At 33.5% G+C, this 21,789-nt stretch overlaps 1 protein-coding gene across 3 annotated transcripts in view; it reads left to right on the top strand.

Moving 5' to 3' along the window:
- The window catches only part of LOC127852273 (cubilin-like), a 104,159-nt gene extending 85,532 nt beyond the window's left edge, over nucleotides 1-18,627 (top strand). For 2 of the 3 annotated variants that reach the window (XM_052386166.1, XM_052386165.1), the window contains exons 6-17: nucleotides 62-312; nucleotides 2,752-2,793; nucleotides 5,835-6,015; nucleotides 6,680-6,864; nucleotides 8,805-9,036; nucleotides 9,382-9,599; nucleotides 10,131-10,301; nucleotides 10,969-11,098; nucleotides 12,077-12,147; nucleotides 13,046-13,156; nucleotides 14,685-14,708; nucleotides 15,691-18,627. In XM_052386166.1, the coding sequence (XP_052242126.1) occupies nucleotides 62-312; nucleotides 2,752-2,793; nucleotides 5,835-6,015; nucleotides 6,680-6,864; nucleotides 8,805-9,036; nucleotides 9,382-9,599; nucleotides 10,131-10,301; nucleotides 10,969-11,098; nucleotides 12,077-12,147; nucleotides 13,046-13,156; nucleotides 14,685-14,708; nucleotides 15,691-16,157 (2,083 nt within the window). In that variant the 3' untranslated portion in view covers nucleotides 16,158-18,627. The remainder of the gene's footprint in view (nucleotides 1-61; nucleotides 313-2,751; nucleotides 2,794-5,834; nucleotides 6,016-6,679; nucleotides 6,865-8,804; nucleotides 9,037-9,381; nucleotides 9,600-10,130; nucleotides 10,302-10,968; nucleotides 11,099-12,076; nucleotides 12,148-13,045; nucleotides 13,157-14,684; nucleotides 14,709-15,690) is intronic. The other variant, XM_052386167.1, reaches the window with a different exon arrangement.
- Nucleotides 18,628-21,789: the final 3,162 nt, after the last annotated feature.

Below are 21,789 nucleotides of genomic sequence, written 5' to 3'. Positions count from 1 at the left end.
GACAACTTAACTGATGCGGAATACCCATAAGTTCATGCTTCGCTATCTGATATATTTTCAGTTGTCCATTTGATTACGTTATCATAAAGGACGGCCGGCCAAGTATGTTTCCAGAAACAATTGGTGTGTTCTGTGGGAAGTATGACAATATCACTTTGTTTTCATCGCGGGAGTTTCTCTACATCGAATTCGTAACACGCAGCGGACGTGTTAGTTTTGACGAAACCTCATTGGATAACGTCGCCGACTACAAATTCGACAGACGTGGCTTTAACATTTCATATGAATTCAGCAGCAAGTTAATACGTTTTGGTAAGTGGCAAAAAAGACATAAATTTCAAATATACATATATTTGTCCTCTCGGATTAAAATTTTATTTCCGTTTTTTTTTAAGTTTAACGAGTTAATTGATGTATGTGCGCCTATGTTCGGTTTTTAATGTGCAATTATCAGTTAACAGTGAGCTCTTTGGCCGAATCAACATTGTAATTCAAAGTGTAATAATTGTTTACAATATTTCGGCTTTCGATATAAGGTTTATTTTATTCAAATATGAAGGTTCATATGTTATAAATCATTTAAAGGCTGTGGTGAGCGCAATCGAAATAAAGTATTAAATGATCTAACAAAGTTTTGTTACTGTTTAGAATGAGAATGTACTTGAAAAAAAATACTTCGTTATCTTGTAATATTCGTTAGGCGCTTATATACACATATCATGGTCGATGAGTGCTTGATTTTAAGATAAAATCTGCAAGTACCAGTTTGAAAAGAATAACTACACTCCAGTAACGTTTAATTACTTTAAATTACAGAATGTGTGTTCGGTGTAATAAAATCAATATAATTGACATATTTTAGTATTTATATGTTACCTCAACCATAGTTCAAACTCGGTCGTAAGCCTCGGTAGAGGTATCACTTTTCTCGGGGTCAATATTTACTATTCTATGCTTTTTTCTGTGATATTGGTGAATATTTCCTGTGCATTATTTTAGTTATACGTCAATCTATTTCATACAAATATGGAGATTGAAACATGCGCATGTGTACTTATGAGCAATACAAATATATAAAGTAATTTCTTCAGGATACAGACAACCATACAATTCTTGCTTGTTTAAACTAGAAATAATGCCCAAAATAGTTTTTAGTTCTATTTAGTTGAACGATATAATTTCGCGTTGGATCAAATATGGTTCAATTACTCAAGCGTATGTTATTGCGTCCTGTACATTACGGTGTGTCTGAGACAAAAGTAACGCACTTGGTAGACTTATCAAATCATAATCACACGGAAATGAATCAATATTGGCGGGGATAAGATGTAAGTGAGACTTTCGATGTCCCTCTAAGGCGAATAATATCTTAAAATGTATTCGTCTGAATGTATAAGGTATCTTTACAACCGTACAGTGTCACTAAAGCGTGTAGTTATACAATTTATATATCGAAGTTTAAATATCAAAGTATAAAACTTTACTCTACTACATGTTGGGGTACTGGAATATTGATATAACTAGGATTATCATGTATAGAGAAAATATGTTTTCAAAACTTTCTTTAAGCTGCCAAGGGCTAACATCTTAGATAGAATTTCCTGCATGTCCATGAGCAATTTATTTACGAAAGCCTTTACAAATCAACGGATGACATAACGGAGTTATGTTATATGCAAATGCAAGGGCATACAAGAACTTAAAAGCAAATGCCGGCTATACCAATTGAGGTCGTTTAGATGTTTCTGCGAAAATTACTGTATCTGAACATGTCAGACCTTAGCGGTAATTGCCTCTGAGGCAGTCAATCAGCGGTCAACGAAGCTACTTAATTTGTGTCAAATAAGATGCACATACTTTGTGGAAAAAGTTCTGCGAAACCAAGGTCGGTTAATCAGATGGGACAATCCCTTATAAACAAGGCAAATTAAGTGTAATTACAATGGAAAACATATGTAAATATCATAGAAGAAACTATTTACACTGTTACGATGTCGGGTTTACTTAATTGATTGCATATAGTTAACGATGCAAATCTAGTGCACAAGGTTACTTATAAATGTAAATCATCTTACTTTTAGTTCTTGAATATTATTCACGAAAATAATCGGCTTCGTTAATGTAAACTTTAAGTCCTATCGTTTATTAACCGTATGTTAATTTCACTGGCAAAATACAATGTGTAATTTAAAATGTGTGTAACAATCAAGCAAACGGAATCGTATGAAACCGTTCTCGATTTGATAGAATTTTAGGTCAGTATTGTTAAATCAAGTATGTTCAAAGTAAAATTCATTTCAGTAATGGTATTGCGTATTATACACGTTGTAATACTACTTTTGCGTGACTATTTACCTTTCTTCGCTGTTCAGAAATGGAACCACGCTTATACATTTATTGTTTTTATTAGTGTTAAGATTTTTACTCATCTGAAAGAAAACACGACGAAGAAAACACACGGTTGCAATGAAAAGTAAACTTTTTTCTGAATACAGTTTAAACTTTAAGTTCATTAATATATATAATAAGTAACTAACGTTTCTTTGTCACGTTTTTGATGCTTCAAATAAAGGACATATTAACGTATAACTAGGTTTTATAACAACATGAGATTGACGAAGATACATGGTAAATATGAATATTTTTGATTTTACAATATGATGAAATAATAAAACGTGTGTTCATATACTAATTAATAAAGAGCAACATATATAAATAAATAAGCTTGTAAATAGTTTTTTTCTCTTTCAGATATCAAAAAGTCTCCAGAGGCAACACATGTTACTGGTACAGGTGAGGTGTTTTAATTTCATCGAGAATGCCAGACAACTGATGGTTTATGGTTAAGGTGTATGCATCCAGTTTTTTCCTCGCGTTTTGTTTAACAATTAATTACAAAATCATATACGCAGCATGCTAGCTTTAACCGTTCACTATTTTTATAACAGTTTTTCTCTTTTAGTTTTCAATGAGACCATAGATCCAAATAAAAGCAACTGCTATCATGCCCAATCATAAATACATTTATGTTTGCATAATGGTTGTTGCCACCGATTTTAGGCTTTATATGGCTTGTTTTCATAATTTAATGTGAAACAGGTATGAAGATTCTTATCCGGCTTACTTTACTGTCTAAATGCGTTTAATTAGGCTTTATCGTCTACTCGCACATGTAGAGTAACCACACGTATGGTCATTGAACAATATAAAGAAATGAAATTCCAGCTGCTGGAGCAGTTTTGCATTATCATTATACACAATGAGTTGGTCCTTTGTTTAAGACAAGTGTCCAATTTGCCAAAACAGTACGAAACAGCACAATACGAAACAACATACACAAATTGAAGAATAAAGCTGGGGCCACCGCCTTGGAACGGTCAATGCAAAGCATTGGGGGTTTAAACCGGTTTAAGAGCGCTCAACCTCACACTTGGCCCAGCTTAATTCATGCTTGATATAAGTGTAAATAAAATTTAACCTCGTAGCATTGCAGCTCAAATGAAACAATAATAAAAGGGAATTAAAACGCATTCAATTTAAATACCAGGCTACGGCTAAGTGTATGGCTCCGGCTGAGCGTTTGTCATGAACTTGTTTTAGCGAGACCTATCATAGCTTATTTTCTCAGATCTTGAATATTTAACCTCTTGAATATGTGAAGGTTTATCCCTTCGATCACGATTGGATGGCACAATAGGAATACAATTATATCCCACCTTTCACACTCAATAAAAAACTCCTAACAGCACTGGGTTATATGTCATGGAGCGAATTGCCAATATGCATAACACATATATAAATATTAATACAGAGCATATTTGTTGTGGTATTTTATAATTATTTAATCAGTCTATTTATATCTCTTATCAAAAGTATGATAAAGTTACTTAAAAATATAAAACAATTAGTAAGGGGTTATTTTGTTCATACCTAGGTAAGCGTGACTTAAACATATTTCATACGAACAAATTTTATAATTGGCAACGTTTTCAATAAAACAAGAACTTGTTGTGACACTATTTAAGGATTTCCCTTCAGACTGTGTGAAAACGACCTGGTAATAAACTGGAAGCCATCCTAAATAGTCTGCAATGGACATTGTTAAGAATGGACGAAAGTGACCCATGCAATTTCTCGTACTATTTAATGGCATAATGTACTGTTCGCTCTTTCTTTTATAAACGATGAACATGACATGAACAACAATATCCAATATCATGCTTATTATTATTATGACTATACACAATAAAATCAGAAAGTGTATGGCTAACGATATTATCAGTAACAATAATTTATAGAAGTGGATAAAAATAGATTTACACACGAGACAAACAATTTGTGATTATTTGATTCGTTCTCTTTACGACAGGGTTCTGTGACAAATATTAAGCAGATGTGATGGACTTAAATGTATTACAATTGTCTAGAAATGTTGACAACATATATAGTGTACTGGGGCGATATCAAGACCTATGTGCGATTAATGTTTGATACAGCGATTGTTTCTGGACATTAAGCATGGTATTCAATCCATTATTAATAACTGGAATTTGAACACGATGAAACGGGTTAAAACTACCAAAACATGAGCTAAAACAAGAAGGTCGCCTTGGCGTAGTGGAGATGGTGTCCGCCTAACGACCAGGAGGTCATGGGTTCGATCCCCACGGTGGGAGCGTTCTTTAGATTTCTCTCAAATCCAACAAGTATTGGTTCTAGTCTCAAGAAACGGAATCGAGGGTGTTTGAAATAAGCCTTAGGCTTAATATGCAATCGGGCTTAAATAAAATGGTTTAAAGTATAAACAATTAGAAAAGATGCAAAACATTATGTTTAAGTAACGTCAGGTAAAATTCTATATCAAGCACATTATGTACATAATGGTTTTTAGTGTCACTGTTAAAAATTCCTTCTGTAACTTTAGACGACAGACAACGAATTGAAAAAGATTGTTTTCACTTGAAATCGTTGCTGATGATTTTTCTTCTCTTTTGTTTCCATTTATACTACAAAACAAATACAAACCAATTTGTTTTTACCCGAAGAAACAATTTCCTTCACCAACGATAATGCTGTCACCAAGGTAAGATGTTAAATGACTGTCAAACCTTTCTCGATAATTCAAATAAAAAAATACTCAAAATTCATCAAACGTGTTAAAATATTTGAATTATGCAAATGCAAACAACTGGTCAAAATGTTGGACGACTAAATCCAAATTATGTCTGTATTGGTTCATGACTCATTATTTCCCATGAGGGACTAATGACAGATAATGATTATTGAAACTTATCTTATCCAGGCCCTCATTTTTTTACATCAAATACTCGTACGTGAGCTGAATCTGCAGTATTCACTTGGGAACTAAAACTCTTCAGACAAATATATTCTGTCTGGACATCATAATTATTTTTGGAAGTGATTGACTTGGTTGCTCTTAGCGTCCGATTTACTGCGCCAAATTCATAGTGGACAATTCTTGTAACAAAACATGAAATCAACTATGATCTAAATGATGGCAGAAGTATCTTCCGATATTGCGATACGTACTAAAGTCTCAGCATCGAACTTATATTCGGTAGTCATAAATTCCCAACAAACATTGAATTAGCTATCTCTGCTAAGTATTGTAAATTATTTCTCTTTTTTGAAATAGTGTTCAAGATAAAATTATGATATGAAATATGGTAGACAATGATGCCTTTATATTCAAGTCTCAAAATAAGTGAACGATACATGTACAGTAATTTCGTGAAAAGAAGCATATAACTTAACATTACTTGCTGATGAGTTCAAATGGTTTAGGGTGTTTTAATATCAGGATCGTGTTTCAGAGTGTGATGTGCGAATACGGTCGAAGGGCGGCTCAAGTGGGACGATAGACTCTCCTGGATACCCAATCTTCCCGAGGGACACTATATGCCGATTCTACCTTGATGGAGAAATGAACGCAGGACGACTCGAAAAGGTGAAGATCTCTTTCAAAGACTTCGTCATATCTGGAGAACTCCCGAGGTAATATAACGTACACATCAGGCATACAATTGTATTGAAACCGATACGTTAAACAAGTTTTAACAAAATATGACTGTTAAACAGATTTGCATCGAAGAATAATACATTTTACTACTAATGATTTCCAGAGAATAAAACGATGAATATGTTACCTACTGTATATAAATATGATGTCCGCCTAGCGATCGGGAGGTCACGGGTTCGATCCCCGCTGTGAGAGCGTTCTTTCGATCTCCCATATAGACACCAAGTACTGGTTCTAGGCCCAGGAAACGGACTCGAGAGCATTTCAAATAAGTAGGAATTACTTTCTATGCAATCGAGCTAAAATAAATAGGTTTAAACTATAAATATGATTTTTTCCATTACGTGTGTACGTGTGCGCTTTTTTCTCATTTTTCATTATGTACATTGTTTGAAGAACACGATGCAATGTGTAGTGCAATCAATGCATATAATGTACGGTATGTTAATTGTAATGCAATCTTGATCCGTGCTGTTATTTTAAAATCGACGAATAATTTTAAATCTATGATTTCATACATCTTATACTCTTTCGGAGGGTTTGGGTTGACAGCATTCCAATTTACAAACACCATGACGCCATATTTAAAACGCATATGTAACTTTACCAGTATAATATTATTTAATAATTTTATTTAAGTTGTCTCGAAGGCTCCTTGGGGGTGACCCTGGAAGGTCATAGACGACCAGATGTCATTAACGAACGATTCTGCGGGGTCCTTTGGCCACCAAATCTGACCAGTAAGGACCCTCGGATGATTCTGAATTTCAATACTAATAAAGCAACCTCCGCTCGCTTTATGGTGGATTACCAGTTCCTATCAGGTAGCTAAAGTGTTGTGCTGGCCATGATGTTGAACGTCTGTTATTAGTTTTTTGCGTTACCTGTTTTGTTTTCTGTTAATAGTAGCTGATCTGCTACGTTTTTGCGTTGCGTTAAACAATACACCCATTTCCTACCTAACCCTAAAACGTATTTGTTTTTAATAAGTTTTTTTAAAGCATAAATGTTACATGTAAACATGCGTACAAATTAAAACATTCCTTAAAAAACAGTCAAAGATCATAATTCCTATATATGAGCATTGTGGTATTTGCCATGTTGTTAAGAGCTTGTTAATTTATGCATGAGGTGTAACCCAACAAATTATTGATGCATGTTACAATTCAACTAACTGCTATGTGCATTTCGTTAACCAAAAGCAACATAAGTGTTCTTCATTCCTTATTTCAACTGCTGGTAAATATAAGTCTTTATGCTCAGTAATCTCATGCAAATTCCGATATAGATTGTTTGTATGTATTTATTACGGGAAATATTTTGGGATAGTATTAGTTTTTATAACTAACAACGAAATTACTTGATAAAATTAGCAATTAAGACAACTAAACACACGGTTAAGTATTTGTTTTATTTAAAGACTTTGAAACAACTTACCGGTTTAATAAAAGCCATTGCATCAATATACATTAGTATGAGTTATGTTTTTTTTTATCTATAAAGGTAAAGTATGTTTATTCAAACAAAAAATCTCAATAATATTATAACTCTTAGTCTGAGTAAACATTATTGTAAATCACCTGCAGGACACTACGAACACTTAACGTTCATTCGTTAAAACTTCTTGTTTCAGACACCTCTCCGATCAACAACGATTTGTTTATATCAGGGAAGTGTAGTATTTGATTCGCTTTTCAATCTGCTTTTAGACGTTGTTGGAGTTGCATAAAACATTGTGATATAAGTGAATCTGTTCTGGTCAGCGATACATTTTTTATTACTGAAACATGGAATACAAGATTGCAATTCCACTGTTCAGATTTTGCAGACGTTCTGTTGCCTTAATTATGTGTTTGTATGAAGCAAGTACGATTTGCTAGATTTTTCGAGCAAGAATGTGTAATCCACAAAAGGCTCTAGGGTTCACACTTATATTAGTCTTCATAGTATGACTAGATTGTCATTTCGAATGCGTTTATACTTGTAGTTCTGTTTTGCACATGGGGATCTATAAAACTAGTACTAGGCATGTTATTTTACGAATTCATGTTAGCCCGACCAACATTACACATGCATTCATTATTTCTTACTGCCGTTCATATGCTTTGAAAATCTTTAATTGATTTTATAGTGCTTGTTTTCGCTTTGCTGTCTTTTTCACCGTTTGTTTGGCACGTGCTGTTATGATTTTCACCTTCTGTATCACTTTGTATTGCCGTATTAATTTCAATTAATGTATATTGTGTACGTTTTTGAGATTCTAATATAATCATGATAGAAATGCATTTTCATTTTAACTAACAGATAGTAACCAAGGCTTTTGAATAATTTTAAAAGTACGGTATTGTGCTTTTACTTAAACATGTCTGACAGTATTAAGTTTCAATGTTAACATTTAATTCAGCTGACCTGTCTGAAACTGATCTTTAGTTAGTTTAGAAGAAATTAAGCACAGTTTCATACTTAAACATGCGTTCAGCACAAAATAAATGAATATAACTATACTGAATTATAACAAATAATTACGGAATAAAACACAATGGCCTGAGGCATACTTAAATTTGAAAGAAAAAACGAAAGAGCCACGAATTAAATTAGTTGCTTTATAATAATGATAACAATCTAATCGACCTATTCCATCCACGTAATCTTTGGTTTGTATGGATTAAAACAGTTTTTACCCAAATAACATATAATGATTCATTACACTAGGCAACGCCGACTGGTTAGCTCTATTTATTGCTGTTTCTTCTGTGTTTTACAGATTACGGCATACCTGGCCGGACCATCCCCGGTCACGAGGGCGAGTGTATGTTCTTGTTCACGAGCGATGACAATTCATCAGGCTCATTCAACTCCCCTCGCCACCCGGAAAACTACCCGCCGAATATCGAATGCGTCTACATATTTCAGCTACGAACGAACGAAAAGTTGCTCATCTCTTTCGACTCATTCTCATTGGGTCCGGAACGGACCCCAGAACTTAAATCACCAGAGTGAGTTTCCTCCTCGTTTATTGTTGTTACTTATTTATATCTCAATTATTGAATTGATTTAGATTGCGGTTGATAAAATAAAATCGCGCTCCATACGTATTTAGTGATATATATATATAGATGAATATGCACTGGAGTATTCATTCAAATACTAAAATTTGCTTGAAACCTTTTAGATCGTTCTTGGCATGAAACTCAAAAGATTAGTTGCTTACTTTATGATTGCATTTATAAATTAAAAACAATTAGTTTTAAAAATTAGTTCTTTAGCAATGACAACTGCAGCGATATCAATATGCCCAAACGTTTGCTGTACCCCTCTTTATATGGTGTACTCATTTTCAGGTGCCTAGACACGCGGGACTTTTTGCAGCTCAATGAGAGGGACAATATACAGCTTGGCGAGGGCAAGTATCTCATGAAGGCCCGCTACTGTGACCTTTTCCCGGCGCCCATTTTGGCGGAGCGGGAACTTGAGTGGAGGTTCCGCTCCATGCAGAACAGCAGCTCTCAGGGTTTTCTTGCTAGATACGAGTTTGTTGCAAAGGAGGACATACAAAAAGGTGAGTTTATTAATGTGTGCGTTATCAAACAACATACCGTAATGGGCTATGCACAGGTTAGGCATACCGATGAACTTGGTATAAAAAAGGCGTGGTAATAGGTTTGGCTGTCTTGTATGTGAGCAAGCAAATATAATCTCGAAAAAGCATATATAATAAATTATCTTACACGTTGTGTATTGCTGTAAATTTGTGTTGGATACCTTTAAAATACTACATACGAAGTAAGCCTGCTATGTACAAACGATCGAACCCCAAAAAGTACCTAAAACATTTTAAATAACTGTTATCAATTCTAAACACTACATGGTAGGTGTTGTGATTTTTCTCAATACAACCCTGTTAGTAAGCAATTATTGTAAAGAATAAAAATAGTATCGCCTTTTTATAGTATCGTATCCAGATATGCGGATAATCGTCATACAAGACTGAGTTACAAATATGAAGTTTTCAAACCATGCTAGTCAATGTGTGTTCTATGCATTTTTGTGTCGGCAACATAGTCGTGTATATCATACCTATATAATAAAGGATGCGGTAACCTGATACGCAGTGATGGGAAAGGTGGCGTCCTGAAAAGTCCAAGATTTCCGCTGAAATACGAAAGCAGAACGTACTGCGAATGGAAGATAGTCGCAAGCAAGCCACATAACAAGATTCTTATTCAGCTTGAGACATTCAAAACAGAAGGAGACATGAAAAGTATGAGAAAATCAGCTAAATGGAATTCTACTTCGTATTATCATTTAAACTACGTTAGTGAAATATCAGACGAGGACCTTTGTTTCAAAAGAATTGTCGACATCCAAAAATGTATCTATATTATATAAAATAAATGAATAACGAATAAAGATATTCATTTACGTCTTGCTTTTCGGATTAATGACTTAAAAATACAAGTTAAAGATAGCCTGATTATTTCACTATAATAATAGAAAAATGATGAAGTCTGATCATTTCACTTTACTTTATTGGCAATTTCATATTTTTATTTTAATGCTTTTTTAATTGGTAAATTGTATCGATGTCATTTTGAAATGCGACACGTGAACCGTTTGAAGAAAAACTATTTATGTTTTAACTAATAATAAGACACATGATGATGAGTTAAAATGATGCAAAAACGAATGCGCTATTTTCCCACTACATCGGTTAGAGTTGTTTACATTTATATGTTTTGTATAATTAGTAGTATATGTGACAAAACAGTGAAGTTGAGTAGTTGATGTATGTTTTGTTTTGTTTTTAGCAATAACGTCCACATCAACGTTCAAAATCAGTTCAACATTATATTTGAAATTTTAACGAAAGTGTGACTGACTGTTAAGTAAACACTAGGTTGTTCAATTATGGCATTATGTCATTTCAGCGAAAGGCTGCAAGGATGCTGTGTTACGGATCCAAAAAGGACGAGACATGCGGGAAATATGCGGAACCATCGAAGGTGACGATCTTTCTAAACAAGCAGTGGAATCTAGGGATGATACGGCGATTCTCCAGTAGGTTCAGGTGTTTTCTATTTGCCCTTTGCGCGTCCTATTGTGAATAATTACACAAACACTTTCTTACAATAGCATGCAAATCTCGCTTTGGGGATTGTCTGAAATATCATTTTATTATTTTGCTTGTAATCGCAGATTTGCAAAATTTAAAAATCGGAACGCAATGTTGATTACTATCGTAATTTGGTTATTGGTTTAATGTTTAATGTCAATGTTCGTTTTAGACCATGAAATATTTGATCTTCGAATGTTTTAGCTGTTTTAATGATAATTAGTAAATTAGGCCGGTTTGCATAACATGTATGTTAATAATATAAGTGTAAAGATAACTCATTCAACTGGTTCATTCGTTAATGTTTTCCAATGTAAGCAACTTCGATATCTCCGTAGATTTATAGATCGTAGTTCTAAAATGTATATAAATAAATAAATAAATATATATATATATATATATATATATATATATATATATATATATATATATATATATATAAATAAATGATATATATATATATTGTTAAGTTTTTCATAGTTTTTACTAACAGATTTGAAACCATTTGTATTTTAGTTTGATTATCTTTAAAATGAACCATATTACTTTATAAACATCAATATATATATATATATATATATATTACCTTCCGATTTGTGTTAGGTTATAATCGTAGCGTCTAATAAAGTATTTCATATCGAGATGGGTCGTTTGTAAGGAAAAAACATATCGTGTATAGACCACATGTATGTACACGTTGGAATTAATGTTCCGTTCATTTAAAATAAAAGTTTTGCATTTGAATAATATTTCGATAAATGGAATTAAAAAAATATATAAACAAGCAATATACCATGTATAGCAATTTAACATAAATATATTAATACATTCAAGATAAAGACACTAACTTTACTTGTATACATACATTATACTCGTTTCATCATTATTTTTGCCATCCTTTTTATAATTGCTGTCTTTTTCAGGTTTCTTACGTCAGCAAACGTGCTAGGGTTCAAAGGCTTCCAATTAACATGGACTGAAATACATGTGTCAGGTAGTGTTTGTGGTTTCTTCATTTTGCACGGCAAACAACGACGCGTATTATATCAGAGTCGTCTTTTATCAATGAGTATGAATTATAATAAAAATTCAATTTAATGTATCAAACGATGAAACTCCAGAAAGAGCACTTATTGTTTTTATCCACTACGTTTACAACAGAATACCCAATATAAACATATTAGCCGCGTTCTGTGAAAACTGACCTAAATACATGTGCGTAAAGTGTTATCCCAGATTAGTCTGTGCTGTCCGCACATGCTTATCAGATACGATACGTTCCGCCTAAACTGAATTTTCGCTTAGAAGAGACTTTTTACAAACAAAAAATACCACATACATGGAAAGTGTCGCCCCTTATTAGCCCGTGCAGATTGCACAGGCTAATCAGGGACGACGCTTTACGCATATTCCTTAAACCCAGTTTTCCAAGAACGCGGCTTATATAAAGATTAACCATAAGAGCATCGCCTTCAAACGGTCAATGGGACAAAGTGGGGCGTCCATCGGTTTAAGGACTAACCAAACCTCGCCCTTATACAAGCATTTAATCACACACAAAATGCTCGTCAAAGCCGATCTATATCTCAATGGGCCTATGAAGCACATTAAACGTGTCCGCATTGTCAAATAAATATGCACTTATTGCAGAGACAAAATGCCTAGTTGCAATAAATTAACATAACTATGAGTATTTGTACTTGAAGTATTAATAGTTTTACGTTTGTTAAATGAATGAAAGAATTTAAAGTCTGTATTTGAAAAACTTTCTTGCAAACGTATGGCCAAAGTTTATAATACGAAACCGTCATGATATATATATTGTAAATAAATTATAACGAGAAGTATAACGAGAATTCAAAGTGATTAAGCGTCTCTGTATTCGTTTTTAGTCGGCGCCTGTTACGGTTTTAAGTGCAAGGTGACGGGATTCTGCATATCGATGGACCTCCGATGTAATGGATTACCAAACTGTGGTGCTGGTGACAACTCTGATGAAGTTTGTAAGTCTTAGTTTTTGTACCATTGTATGTCCGTCTGGCTTTCATAGCTGTAGAAGTGTAGCAAAATCGAAATGTGCGTTCCCGTCACATTTTCAACAGCCAATCATGCTCATTAGTCCCTCTGGTAATAATACAGCTACGGGTGTGCCGCCGCCGCTAATAATTTAGTTGCTTACTGATGAAACCGACAAGAACGTACAAAGGGTATGAAGCAAACAGATGTCACTTGTAAGATAAACTGTGACCATCGTCCTGGAATTAATATCCATTATAACTGTCCATTATAACTGACAATACACAATATGACGAAAAAGATTCTTATTCTATCTCGGACACTTGTTGCCAGTGACCAAACTTTCATTTATAGAAACCTGAACAATATCATTAGTAGATTAGTAATGCATGAGATGTGCCTTTGGCTTTGCGTTTAATGCTAGCACTGTTTGAATTTAAACATATGAAAGTCTTCAACAAATTTCCTGGAAACAAACACACTGTTTTCTTAAAATTCTTCTGTTGGTAGGTGGGTGTGATTACCGAGCAGTTTCATTACCATTACTGGTTTTAAATATTATTGTAACTGTAATACTTTCCATATAGGTAGGACAAGTTGGCGCATGCTTTTATAACAGTAACAATCATGTAACCACGTTGTTTTGCTTTTCTTTTAAGATTAACATCCTTGTCTTTCTCTGTTTATAATTTATAATAAATATGAACTCTGAATATTTGCTTTATAAAAGCCAGAAAAAAAGCCAGAAAAAAATCCAGAAAGGATCAGTTTGTTGAAAGTAATTTTTGCGAATCAATACTGTATACGGATATGTTTAAATGCTACGAGAAGTTGTTTTTTCAATTTTTTGACCAAAGCAAGAAATAATATTATCATTGCATGTACTGCTGTCATGAAATAGTTAAAACCAATGTCTCCATCGATCACTATAATATCGAAATATAAAGGACGATATATTAATTTTAAACTCTGAAACTTGGGTTTGGGACAAGATACAATACATATACTCACACCGTAAGCTAGTATTAAAATAGTTGTACATTTAAGTGGGAAAAATAATGCAAAAGTGACTGCTAATTTGAAGCAACTATTCGTACGAGAAAGGTAGAAATGCAACAATATTCATAAGAAGCAATACAGCATGTATCGTTTAAATTTAAATGCCTTGGTTTATTTCAAACTTCTATTTAATATTGAACCTGATTGTCGGTAATAGAAAATGGTCAATACTATGCAGTAATCGAATTATTTCAAATGAGTTAGCTTTTATTTAAATTTAAATAATGTTTTAGCTTAAACATAAAAGTCAATGTGTTTATAGGGTAATACATTTATATAGATTTTATACGGCAATTAAAATTACTATTTCTTGCAACACATAAAAGCACGATTAGTTAATGATATTCGATTGAAAGAACTATGTTTTGGCATATGATTTCTTCAGAGTAATATTATACGTCCACATTTTATTGATTGATTAACTACCTTTTCTTATCTCATCGCCTTCGTGTTCAGGTACCGAGAAGGCAGGAAGTCGCGGTACGTACGTTGTAATATCGCCCCTGATCCAAATTGTTAGCTCTTCCTCCATTCCTTTGTTTTACAGTTCGCCTTTGTTGTTTTACATGTGTTAGCTCAAAGTCTCGCCTTTGTTTTAAACCCATCCGTCCCACCTCCTCGCCTCATTATACATGTGATCGCTTCAACTCACCACCATGTTGTTTAAGCTCTACTTCGCGGCTCCGTTCCACGTGTGTTAGCCTTACTGCCTCGCCTTCGTTTAACATTTTTAAGCTATGCATTCTCGACTTTCTTTCCAAACCTTCCGATGCCATCCCTAGCCTCTGTAAACAACTTTTGCTCCATCTCATCGCCTTTCTTTTTCATGCATTAGCTCCTCCTCTAAACGGTCTTATATGTTTTAGCTTCACCTCCGCCTTTGTTTTAATTGCTCACACTCAATTGTTTTGTGTTTTAATGAACACAACCGATACCTAATCAATGTTTAATTATGTGTTCATTCAATAAACCTACGTCATATGGTTCATGGATAATGCTTTTGTTAAAATTGTATATTTACTACTAGCATGTAATGCACGTTGAACTTAAAGCACGCTTACATGTTGCACCCATGTTTCTTTTATAGTGCGTCCCTTATTTGATGTTCTATAGTTTTTGCCGTTATTTGTATCGATAGCAATTTCAATAATCTTAGTTCGAAGTTGGAATAAATTAAAGATGTTTATCTAGTATATTGTCTTTTTCCGCGAACTTATCGCTGAATTATCATTGATTATTCATTTTAATTGAAAGACATTAGTTTTAAGAGTGTGTACCTGTTTGTTATAAATACCATATTACGTTTCAAAAATAATAAATACACTTAGAATTTGTATGTCAGCAGAAATGTTAACAAGTGGTCTTATTTCTTGTAAAACCTTGAAATGTACATGTTTCTGCAGGACTTAGTTTCATATATATTTATTAACCATGTATTTTGTGTCTTAACATTATTTGTTAGGCTCAAAAGAGGACAACGTGCAAGTGATTCATATCGTGATAGGGACATCCATATCGGTGTTTCTAGCAGTGCTACTTTTAGTGTGCGGCGTATATCATCGGAAGAAGTTCAGACCACGGGACCGAGACTCTCCTGAAGGGGAAAACGTGGAGGTGCGATACGTCGCGGCTACTTCCGGCAGTAATACCACGGACAGATTGCTCACTATGGACAAGCCGGAAACCAGACGTTCGACAATTCACGCTGCGGATCAAACTGAATTGAACGATAGCATGGAAATAAGTGTGAATAATAAAACCGAGAAAGGAACTCAGCCGGATAAAAACATTCACGGGAATGGGCAGAACGATTTGCGAGACAATCATACACGGACAAGCAATGACCATCATCCTTCAACAAGCACGCATGCGCATACCTATCCAAGACAAGTTCCAACGCCTAAGGTTCAGAAAATATCAATCGTGTGAAACAATATTTGATTTAGGCTGCATTAGTCTGTATTTTCCATGAGTGTCGTATTCCTAATAAATATGTGTAAGTTGTCCAACAGTTGGTATGAATTAATAGAACGACTTAGGTTGATTGACAGTGCATTTAACAAACCAAAGCAATGAAAACGGATATACATGTACTGTAGAAAGTCAAAGTCGACAATCGATCTGGGCCATGTGTGTTAATGAATGAAGTAACGATTTATGAATTTGTGTAGGCATATTGAAAGTTGTATTAAAGCAAGTAAAGAAGCTGTTTTAAAGTAAACGTCAAATAGTACTGATCAAATATACAATATATCGTGTCATATGGACATCATTTTGAAATGGTGCTTTTTGTAAATATACTGAAACATCTTGAGAAACAGGTCATTTTAATAACATTAACATCGTTATAACGTGTATATAACGTTAGGAGAAATACAATTTTCTGGAATGTGTATGAGCATCCTGGAATTAGCTAAGTTTGGTCCGGCTTTTGTGTGCCTGTTTGGCTGATAAACGAATAAAGAAACTTTAGAAAAAAATCCTGAACAATATTTATTAAATTTATTATCAGCAAGTCAAAACTAATTAGCTTGTTTTAAAAGAAAACTTTTCTGAAAATGTCTATTTGTGTCGCGATAGGTATGGGAGGGGATTTAAATAAATATCAGAATCATATGTATAGCTTTTTTACATAACAAATTGCTTTTTTCTCTCGTAAACATCACATGTGTATTCAACATTAAAAAGCTCATGTTTTATATGGTATACGAATAAAGTTAAAATTAATGCGAAAACGAAATAAATTGATAGAATAAATAATTGCTGTTGTATCATTCGTTTCATTTATTATCAACATACCAATATAATAAAAACAATAACAATAATATTTCTCATATGGAATGGTGTATTTTAATGTTAATTAATGCATATTGTTTATAATATACTCATTGAAGTCTATAATTATGAAGTAAAGACATTTAATCACGTACATGTCCAGTGCATGAAATGGATATGTAAATTGGAACACACATCTCATATATACCCAGGAATTAGCAATTTATGCACACGAAAAATTCATTAAAATGAATATAGCATTAACCTAAATTCACTTCCTTACCTTAGAAGAAGTTTTATGCTGCAATAAATTACTTATGTTGGAGTTCAATTGCTGAAAGAATCAAATATATCGTTTTTTAACATTCACAAAACATCGTGTTAAATATTTAGCAAAGGTTTCCGTTTGAAGCATTCTGTTTGCAGGTTATGTTGCGTGTATTTGTATATATTTACGTGAATTATTCCTTTTATTTATTGCATCACATAAGTATTTCATGTATAAATTGTAAGAAATGTATGTACAAATGTTATACAAATTGTGCTTGTTATCTTACGAAGTTGTTTTGACTTTGTGATACGCAATTAAGTGTGATTATGCACAATATGAGAGAAAAAAATGTAAATATATATTTAAATTTATTTTTCATTATATATCGTCTTCAAATGTATGTTTGTATGCAAAATATATATGTTTGTTTTTATTTATTATTATTTGTTTTAGAACTGATTATGAGGTTGATGTGTAAAGGAATACAGACTGCATGACCATTCTAGGCTACATGCGTGACATTGTTTATTTTGGTATGGCTGTTACAAATAGTTAGAGTTTGTTATGTGTGTTATACGGGAATTGATAATTATTCATTAAGTTAAACGTAAGCTAAGGATGTATGATGATACATTTAGAAACACATCTTTAATATATACATGCGGTACATTGTGACCATTTTATATAACTTTGAATATAAATGTTTCAAATAGCACACACAAAAAATACAACTATAGAAGTTTCATTGCTTTTATTTCTGATTACACAAGCATATGTTACCATTATGTGCGCATCGCTTTCTTTTCATTGCTTTAATAAGTAGGTCAATAAAGAATCTTACTTATAGTAAATTAGTATGTGTACAAAATATTCATTAAATATCATAACAAATACCCACGTAGTGCGAAAATGGGTCTTATTATATATACGGTCAGGGTAGCTACAGACCAGCCTGTGTGGATCGCGTTGGAACATTGGATGAAGTTATTATGTTTTATTTCATATTTTTTTTTATTATTGAGCACTTATATTTCAACCAGATTGCAAATTCAATTGCGTTGTGTATCATTTACGTTCAGAAACACGCATTTACATACTATCATCTAAGAAATTATGTAAGATTTCTTTGAAAAATATCATGGTAATATTCATTTTTGGCACTTTTTCAATCCACACGCTTTTCTTTGTTTTATTTGTTTAATTCAATTTTTTTAATGAAAATTAGATGTTCAGGTTTATGAAAATGAACTTGAAATTACGTGGAGCTATATATATGAGACAAACAGATTTTACATGCATGTCTTGTACATTGTGTAGACTTTTATGAAAGTAATAAAAAAATATTGAACTATATTTTTACACTTTTGTGTTCATGTCCATATTGGATATTATAGTGTCTTTATATTGAGCATAGCGGCTGACGTTGATCTGTAATGAAAGGATGTTAGCCGAACACATGCATGATGCTCATGTATCCCCGAACTTAATCAATTAATATACGATGTTTTTGAAGCAGTCTTCTGTTCGTTTTTTCTTTAAACTACGAAAAGTACGTGAACTTAACGGTTTCTTACTATTAATAAGTTCATTTGTATGTACTATTTCGGATTACTACTGTATTACTGCATAACTTGATGTTCACGTTTTTTTTCGACATCGGATCTAGATTGTTCTTAATCAATGATAAACTTTGAAGAAAATATAATGTCATGCAGAATTCAAATAAAATAAGGTCGGGCGAATTTTAAATCATCTATTAGTAACAACCTGTCCATTAAAGCTATACTTCCTTCATCGATTGCCTAAGCAAAAGAAATAGAAAACATCTCGGTGCAATGCTTTACGTATTCCAATTGCCAAATAACGAGCAATTGCTCCAGTATGGGGTATTACACAAATAACTTTGGCACATGCAATCAAATTGCTACTTATTTTATGAGTGTCAAATTTATATATGTGCGTTGTTAAATGGCATCGTGCATCCATGAATAACAGTGACGAAGAATCGTTGATTTAATGAACTAATTCTATTTTTACTTAAAACTTTAAGACTTAATTCAGACATTTTATGGCGTGTATATTGATAACATCTCACTGAGAACAAAATGCAAGTACCTTTTATGCAAACATAAAAATTGTTGTTGTTTTTTAAAGTAAATTATAAACAAAATACTGTGGCGTGTTACTTTGTCATTTGTCAATTAAAATCACGCAAAATGTCGAGGAATGCCAAAATATCTGATTGTAAGTTCATTCGCTACACGAGAAATATATACTATCGCGGCCATTAAGAACATCCCGATGCTATGATTAAACCAGTTGGTAATTGAACATGACTAAATTGGCAGCGACATGTTCTTATTTGAACGAGAGCTTAACCCGGACGAAAGCTGAGCTGTAATTGGCTTCAAAGAAAGTGTGTTCTTTGAAGCTCACCTGATCACAATGTTCTCGTGGTGAGCTTTTGTGATCGTCTTTTGTCCATCGCCCGTCGTGCTGCGTGCGGCGTCAACATTTGCCTTGTTAACACTCTTGTGGCCACATTTATTGTCCGATCGTCATGAACTTTGGTCCGAAGATTTGTGCAATGATATCTTGGACGAGTTCGAAAATGGCTCTGGTTAGTTGAAGAACATGACCGCCAGGGGCGGTGAATTTTTCTGTATATTGCCATAGTAAAACAGTGTTAACACTCTTGAGGCCACATTTATGCTTCGATCATCATGATACTTGGTCAAAAGATTTTTCCTAATGATATCTTTGATGAGTTCGAAAAATGTTCTGGTCTGTTGAAACACATGGCCGGCAGGGGGCGGAGGATTATTCCGTATATGGCTATGGTAAAACATTGTTAAAACTCTAGAGGTCACAATTATTGTCCGATAATCATGATACGTGTTCAGAAGATTTGTCTTAAAAGAGTTCGAACATGGTTTCAGTTGCTTTAAAAATAGGGGGCGGAGCATTTATCCTTATATGGATTTAGTTAAACATTGTCAACACTCTTTAGACTTGATCAGAAGATTTGTCCCTTTTATATCATTTACGGGTTCGAAAATGGTTACGTTCTGTTGAAAACAAATTGACGCAAGGGTTTGGCATTTTTCCTTATATGGGTTTATATGGCTTTAGTAAAACCTTTTAACACTCTATTTACCACATGTATTGTCCGATTGTCAATTAAAGTGGTAAGACGATTTGTCTCAATTGTATCATGGACGAATATGAACATTCGGTTTGCTTGAAAACCAGGGGCGGGGAATGTATCATATTATGGTTATAGTTAAACCATGTTAGCACTCTTAAAGTTACATTTATAGTTCACTCTTCATAAAAAAATGTCAGAACATTTATTTTAATCATATCTTGGTCTGCACATATAATGGCCAGTTCCTTTGTATCTCAGGTGAGCGACTTTGGGCCTTTCAGGCCCTCTTAATAAGTCGAGGGCTCTGATAATAACACACATTAACGCATATTACATGCACATTTTAGTATATTCAAACGCATGTATATGACACAAACAATTGAAATGTTAAACGAACAAACAAACTTGTTAAAATGTTTCACCAGCTTGCTAGGACTTAGCGCAATAATTATTTATAACGTCTCCGTGTCATATTGTTACGAGCGTTCGAAGCGGGAGGTCAAAAAATCGCATCCCAACACATCATGATATTTCATAGACGGTTTTTTATCCAGAAGCAAGATACACCAAGGGTTTTCAATGTTTTTATGCGAATCGTCATAGGAGTTTTACATAGACCACATGATACAAATACTACACGTAGTTTTCAAATCGATGCAAATTATTTACTACGCGTATGCTTAACAATCGTTATAGTGAATCACGAGACTTAAGTTCGGCATGTTTTCTTCACAATTTCAAAATAGTTTGCTAATGCAACTATTTAGCCATCAGAACGGCAATTTACCTATGTAATTAATATTAACCTAGTACATAAAGCCATTCCATGCGATGAAGCAGATTGTTATCATGCCAGAATGATTAATCTGATATTATTTGTTTTCTGCTGGAATTGTTGATTGGTAATGACATAATTTGATAACATTTTATCAGAATACGTAATCATTATAATAGCGGAGGTGATTTGGCATTGATTTCAACGAGTACGTATGGTTAAATTTTAACGAATGGAGATGCCTTTATAAAGTCTTGAAACGTACGGCTTAAATAAGCTTGAAAATGAAATGCCTATCGACAGTAATATAAGATGTGCCATTGTTTTTTAAGCTTTAAATAGGTAACAAAGATTTAAATTTAGAGTGTAAGCGCGTTTCGTCAAAGGGTATTTTCAATATTTAGAAAAAGAACAGGAATCATAATGGAATGATGTGCGGGCAAATGACTTACATGAAGCTACATGATAAGAACACCAAAGTGAAATCAGTCGCTACGTTTGAACACAGAAGGCCCTATAAAATCTCCTGAAGACCGATCAATGTTGATTTAGCAAAAATAAGAGATGATACCGTATCGTTTTGATAAACGAG

Source organism: Dreissena polymorpha, chromosome 12 (genome assembly GCF_020536995.1).
Source record: "Dreissena polymorpha isolate Duluth1 chromosome 12, UMN_Dpol_1.0, whole genome shotgun sequence".
Lineage (NCBI taxonomy): Eukaryota > Metazoa > Mollusca > Bivalvia > Myida > Dreissenidae > Dreissena > Dreissena polymorpha.
The sequence above is the reverse complement of the archived record's forward strand: the minus strand, read 5'-3'. Positions and strand labels throughout refer to the sequence as shown.